General features: G+C 36.7%; 1 protein-coding gene across 3 annotated transcripts in view; it reads right to left on the bottom strand.

Annotated features, from left to right (window-relative positions):
• Positions 1 to 2,607: 2,607 nt before the first annotated feature.
• The window catches only part of prkg1b (protein kinase cGMP-dependent 1b), a 186,504-nt gene continuing 182,401 nt past the window's right edge, over positions 2,608 to 6,710 (bottom strand). For all 3 annotated transcript variants that reach the window (XM_053511347.1, XM_053511346.1, XM_053511348.1), the window contains exons 11-18: positions 6,340 to 6,479; positions 6,137 to 6,226; positions 5,886 to 6,027; positions 5,619 to 5,782; positions 5,394 to 5,516; positions 4,334 to 4,396; positions 4,167 to 4,233; positions 2,608 to 4,031 (exon numbers count right to left, since the gene is read on the bottom strand). In XM_053511347.1, coding sequence (XP_053367322.1) covers positions 3,933 to 4,031; positions 4,167 to 4,233; positions 4,334 to 4,396; positions 5,394 to 5,516; positions 5,619 to 5,782; positions 5,886 to 6,027; positions 6,137 to 6,226; positions 6,340 to 6,479 — 888 coding nt within the window. In that variant the 3' untranslated portion in view covers positions 2,608 to 3,932. The remainder of the gene's footprint in view (positions 4,032 to 4,166; positions 4,234 to 4,333; positions 4,397 to 5,393; positions 5,517 to 5,618; positions 5,783 to 5,885; positions 6,028 to 6,136; positions 6,227 to 6,339; positions 6,480 to 6,710) is intronic.

Here is a 6,710-nt window from a genome sequence, read left to right as displayed (position 1 = left end):
CTTTATTCCTCTGAAAAGTCTCTGGATGGAGAGGCTTCTTTGTTAACAGTTTCAGAATGTGAATGTGTGAGCTGAATACTGTAGGATAATCTTCAACGTCAGGCTCTTTGATGTATCCGACACAGAGGTCACTCATAACTAAGGACTGCAGGACAAATTCTCAATACACTTCATTAGACTTGAATTGGCAGCTTTTCGTCCTCACGCTCTTCGGGCGTTGTTTTAATTGGACAGCACAGTTGTGGAAAGTACTCTTTGATGAACAAAAGAGCCCTGAGTGCTTAATCTTAATCTGGATCAATCTAAAACACCCTTTTATCACAACAGGCTTTCTTTTTTGTGCTCAGTTATTGTTAATTGTGTTACACCAAATTCTGACTTCAAATGCCCAGGTGTATCTTATAGGAGTTTGTCGTAATTTATCAAGACAATTTGTAAAATTGTTTAAAGATTCATAGGCCTATACAACAGACATACATAAAATGAGGGGAGAATTTACTGAATTATCATTTTACTGGTGCGACGTGATGACACTTTTCAGGTAAAAGTAGGTAATGTCTGCTCAAATGTCATTATAATTCACCTTATTATATCTTAATTTGTTAATTACTATCATTAATTAATCATAATGTTAAATTAGTTCATTCACTATTATCATTAGGGCACTTAAAAAAAGTGCAACTATATTCTGGGTTTATAAAAAAAGAGTTGTACTAAAATAGAACATTACTGGTTATGACTTTATGAAGATTTTTTTTTTCCTCTGTTAAATGCACGAGAATGTTTACATTTTATATTAACAATATACTATAATTTCAATCAAGAACCAACTTAATGAAGCTCTGGTACCAAATAGGTGGGAAAGAGACACTATGGAAACCTATGTCCCAATCCTCTCCTTAAATAGTCACTTGATTTGCTGCTAGATTCATTTTTTCATTGTAGTGAAATTCCAAGGAGCATCTACTCATTGGATAAACACACGACACATCTGAGTCTATGATTGTTCCTTACAAATGAGGTGTGCTCAAGTCAATTCGCTCTAAGATGGATGACTTTGAGGATTTGTTGTATTCCTGGAATTTTAATATGGCCACCTGCAGTAGTGTAGCACTTGAATACAATGAGCAATCACAGAGAGTATGTGAGCTTATAAGTTTCCTAAAGTGGAATTGTCTTTGTCCAACTCTCTCAGATGTCACCCTTCACACTATGTGAGTTTTGCGAAGCTCAAGTCTGCAGACAGTGCCAGCCAGCCAGATAAACCTGATTTAAAACTAGACCAGTATAAATTCTCCTTGACAGAAAAGTAAAACCAGGGATCCACACATCTGACCCTGCTTATTAAACAAACAATTTATTGGTCTTGGAACTCCTAGGAAAGGCACACCAAGCCTATCCATGTATCTATGGTGTTCTGAACAGCTTGCTTATGTCATAAATAGCATGTCAAAATATTTGATACATTACTATGCGTTTTTGGATGTAATCTTGTTTTCTGTTTTTAGTCTTGATGCATGCGCTCAGTTCGATCAGGGAGGGTGAAAACATCTTTCTGATGAAGCTCCAGGACCAGCATCTTTGCTGACATGAAGGCACACCGCTGATGGAGATTCTCCATGTATGGAGTGCTGTGCAGATTGGCTTTCGTGCTGCTCTAATGGGCCCCAGAGGTTCTGTTTAATGTGAACTGACAGGTACATTGCAGTTTGGATGCTGAAATGACTCAAGGATTTAATGCACCATATGTAGAAAAGGTTTGATATAAAAGGAAAGAATGAAATACTGGTGTTTACACTCAAATGGAATATCTGACTGGTGTTCAAGTCGAACTGGCGTTTTTGATTGTGCAGAATATCTGAACACAGTTATGAGAGTAAAAGCTACCTTTATTTCTCTATATAATCCCCCGCTACACTAATGCACTTATCCCAGTGTTTCACCAGTGCTTGGATACAAACACGGCAAAAAGTTTTCTTAGTACACCAGAGCCATGATCGGACTGCTACTTTATATCTGAATTACTGGCCTCCCAGGAACTCCAAACATGTAGAAATGGCTTGGGCCGAGGTCAGAACTGTCCGAGGGATAACTTCCAGAGAAATTTCAGCACAAGTCCTTGTTTGACTTGAAGTCCCACCATAATTTATTGATTTTTAAAATATATATATTTCATAGAATTCTGCTTATTTGACCAATTCCTTTATTAAATCATTAATTTGAAATGGGAACAGTACTGGTAGCGGTTCTTATAGAAAATGTATTTAGTATCTTTAAGGTATATGAATGACACTTCAAGTTGTAAATTAGTGGTTGATGATGTCATCTGCATCTTCAGTAATTACATCTTTTGATGTCTAGAAGACAGTGCTTTTTGGGCAATGATTTTTGTTTTGTTTTTTAAGTTTATCAGCTGGGAAGATAGCTGTTTACAAATCATTATCACCAACTGATATGAGTCAGCCCTTGTATGGGGTCAAGCCAAAGCTCGGGTTCCTTGTGAGGTCGTTATGACTGGTAATAGTTAAAGACCTGATCATGGAGTAGAAATACAGTGTTGAGACAGAACTCCAGCAAACCTGGCAGTAAGACTCTATTACGTCCAAGTATGTTCGATGCTTTTATTGTAAGAAAAAGGCATAGAAATCGGCGAACCTTAAAAAAGCCACAAACGAGTAAAGATTACATATCCGAGGTGTTCACCTAGTCATGCAGCATCAGTTCCAACGCAGGGTCTATATCGAATGCCATTGAATTAAGGCACTTCCAATAATGCCGGAAATAAACAATCAAACAAACTGTCCATCATGAAGTTTTGGACACGCGGTGCACAAAAGGAGATACAACAAAGTCTACAAAGTACCATACAGATAAAACGTATTCCAAACAAATTAAATAACAGAGCCAGCTTTACTCTGACAATATATATATATATATATATATATATAGACATTCTTTTCTTCTACAAGTATCACAAAATATCAGCACTGAATATGTACATAAATATTTACCTCTGGTCCTACAATAAATAAAAATCCTTAATTTGTTTTCCAGCACATTAGTTTGTGTTCAAGCTATTGTCAGCCTTCAGGCAGTCGTCTAGCCGTTCGATGAGACGATGGATGATGGTGGTTTTGTAGTGGGCGTGGCCAACCATGATGATGGGACGGATCATATAGCAGCACGTACACAATAATTGTTCGCTGATCGTTTTAACTTCTCTTCATTCGCACGGCCCATCAGGTGATTTGTGTTTATCACAGACTGCCCTCTGGTGGTGTAAACCTAGAGACACTGACCCTTGCCTAAGACACATTCAGTATAAGAAATGTCAATAGATGGGGTTTTTGCTTTTTGTTTCTTTAAGGTGAAATAGGCTAAAATGTTGTGAATATTTAATTGAATATAAGTGTTAAGGAAAAGCACTTAAGTGGACGGGCCTTTCAGTGTATTAAAGAAAGTTATCATGTATACCTTAATCACTGTCATAATGACATACAGAGTGCGAGACTTTCCACATACATAATACCATATATACACAATCATGATATACTGTACTGTTACACCGGTTAAGAAACTAAAATTTAAGAGCATGATTTTTAACAGCATGACCACAGGTTGAAAAAATAAAAAAAATCAGCACTGTCCAATCCTGTCAACTCGAGTTCTGTCCAATCATAAAAAGGCAAGAGTATAATGAACGGGGAATGAGGAATAATGCAATGTGATAAAGCTATCGGTGTGTGTGGATGTTTAGATATCTGGGGCATCCCAATAGGGACAACGTTGGGGAAGGCATCATGGTGACCCAGAGCTGGACTCTTTTTTTTTTTTTATATCATTTTTTTTTTAAGTTCGCCTCCTTGAGCAGCGGTCTCTCAACACAACCAAGTCCTGAAGGTCTGGACTGAGAGTCAAAAAGGCCAATAGGATCAGAAATCCGTGTCCCAGCCCGAGTTGTCGTCAGGTGGCGGGTCCTCGTTGTCCTCGGGGAAACTGTCAAAGTTACTAGTGTCGGTTGCTGATGATACCTGAGGGAGATAAGCACAACCTTAATATGATTTTAAATGTACAGTCCTAAGTATAATTCTGTGTCACATGCATTCATCTGCAGTACCTATCCATTTATCCATCCATCATTAGTAGAAACTACAGAGGAAACTTACTTCAGGTATAATAGGAGGGGTGAGAGTCCCTTTGCGCAACCCTTCCCAGTTAAAGCCTTCAAACCATCTGTGGTTAAGAGATAAGAGATCAAGGATAATATGAGACCTAAGGCGAAGGCTCAAAGGCTATTATTAGTACACACCATAGCATTTTGCATACTACTTACTTGTGCTTTTGGATGTCTTTAACTCCGTTTTTCAAGTTTCCTAGTCTCTCAGATGGATTGTCTCTGTATAAAACAATTGAAGATTAAATAAAAATTAAAACTTGATAGCATTATAGGGAAAAAAGTCAACTAGAGGTTGAATGACTACAAATTTTCCTAAGGACATCTCTATCTGAGATTTTAATTTATTTATTCATGGATTCAGACTAGAATCGAACTACATCCAATGACATTGAAATAACAACAACAACAACAACAACAACTAATAACTAGTTGATGTTCTTATAATGATGATTTATGAATATTAACTAAAGTTAACTAGTCAACCCCAGTCTATTCTGCCACACAGAACACAAAACAAAAACACAGTATTGGTGCTGATTTTATTTTTTATGTAATACATATAATACAGAAAATGTGTGTGGCAAAAGAAGCTACTTCTGAAGTTTAGGCAACATGGAAGTGACCAATCTTCCTTCCCCTAAAAATTTAGTTTTTGAGAGATGATTTTATACACTGCCCAAAAATGGCCATTTTTTTCAGCATTATACTGTCTCTCACTTTAAACAATAATAATTGATGTAAAATGCATTTTTTTCCATAATTCTTTAAAAGTATTGATACTGAAATTGGTGTAAAGCTTCGAGTAGGATATGACTAAATTGCAAAACTGTTGCTTGAATTGGTTTTTGGTAAAAGCTTTAAAAGCTAAATATGTGTAGTGTCCGTAACCATGTCAAATTCATTTCGCAATATCTCAACAAGTAAGAATTTTAAAATAATACCCTTTTTCAGGTTGATGTCCTTTCAGGTCTAAATTGGTCAAGTTTTATCTGAATAGCAATTAAGATTATTGAAAGATTTGTATAAAAAAATTAAAGGGCATGAAATTGAATTAAGTTTCTTATTATCTGATAAAAATATAGATGTGTACGCATATTTACACAAAATTGAAGCATGAATAAAAAGATGGGATGCATTATTATTAACAAGTATTATGAATTATTATTTTTTTTTTAGCACCAAGTCTTTAGAGCACAACAATTAAATGAAAGCATACCTGCATAGTTTCTTTATTAGATTGGCAGCATTTTTGGTGATCTTCTTTGGAAATTCAATCATATCAATACCTCTTAAGATTATATTGTACGTCTTCATTGGATCCGGCCCTGAGAATGGTGGGCTGTAAATGGCATGATACATTTTTATACACCAAAACCTTTTTTAAAATGAATTTTTCTTTTGAGCAAGGCAAAAAAAACAAACAAACAGATTTTTTGTTTACCTGCCAGTCAGGAGCTCATACATGAGGATACCGAGTGACCAGTAATCTGCTGAGATGTCATGGCCTTTGTTAAGAATAATTTCCGGTGCTACGTATTCCGGTGTTCCACAGAAGGTCCACGTCTTCTTCCCGAAGCCGATCTTTTTGGCAAAACCGAAATCCACCTGCGAAGAATCCAAAGTACGGTGATCAGTCTCCATCATCATCCTGGTTCATCATCATTAAATTTAGTGGAAAATTATAAAAGTGTCAGTGATGGCAGCTCACCAGCTTGGCGTAGCCTCTGTGATCCAGGATGAGGTTTTCTGGCTTGAGATCTCGATAAATTATCCCTTTGGAATGCAAATAAGCGAAGGCTTCCACTACACAGGCAGTGTAAAAGCGTGTTGTGGAGTCATCAAAAGATCCTCTGTAAGTGACAAATGAGGTGAGAAATGTCAGAATCTGGCCATCTGGGAGCACTATGTGTGTGTGTGTTGTGTGTGTGTTGTAATGGAGTAATGCACTGGGTTGGTTACCGATCTCTGAGAATGGTCCACAGTTCACCTCCCAAACAGGCTTCCATCAGCATATACAGATATTTGCTGTCTTTAAATGTCCTGTATAATCTGAATTTGGAAAACAAAATAAGAAATTAATATAAGAAATGAGAGTTGATGATAACAGTTTATGATAATGAAAGCATTTTGCACTTTGCTTGTAACTGAGGATCCTCCGCTACCTCACGATAAAGTCTGAATGGGCTTCCTGCATGATGTGCTTCTCCGAGCGGATGTGCTCCTGTTGCCTCGTGTCCACGATGTGGCGCTTTTTCAGGATCTTCATGGCGAACGTTTTGGTCTCGTCACTTTTGAGCTGCACCTGGACGGAAAAATCAATAAGAAAAACAGAGACGAGCACATGAGTTCTTGTTGAAAGTCAATTATAAAAATGACACATCACCTGCAGGCTGACGGATTAAATAAAAAATAAAAAAAAGGAAATAAATTACTTGAAACTAATTAAAGTGATAGTAATCTCTCAACAACCTGTCAAAATATTGGAAAATTATATTTAAGCTATCTCGCTTATATCTTAAGTGACTTAATTTTT

The sequence above is a fragment of the Clarias gariepinus genome, chromosome 14, assembly GCF_024256425.1.
Source record: "Clarias gariepinus isolate MV-2021 ecotype Netherlands chromosome 14, CGAR_prim_01v2, whole genome shotgun sequence".
NCBI lineage: Eukaryota > Metazoa > Chordata > Actinopteri > Siluriformes > Clariidae > Clarias > Clarias gariepinus.
Note: the sequence above shows the minus strand (reverse complement) of the source record. Positions and strands in the feature narration are given on the sequence as shown.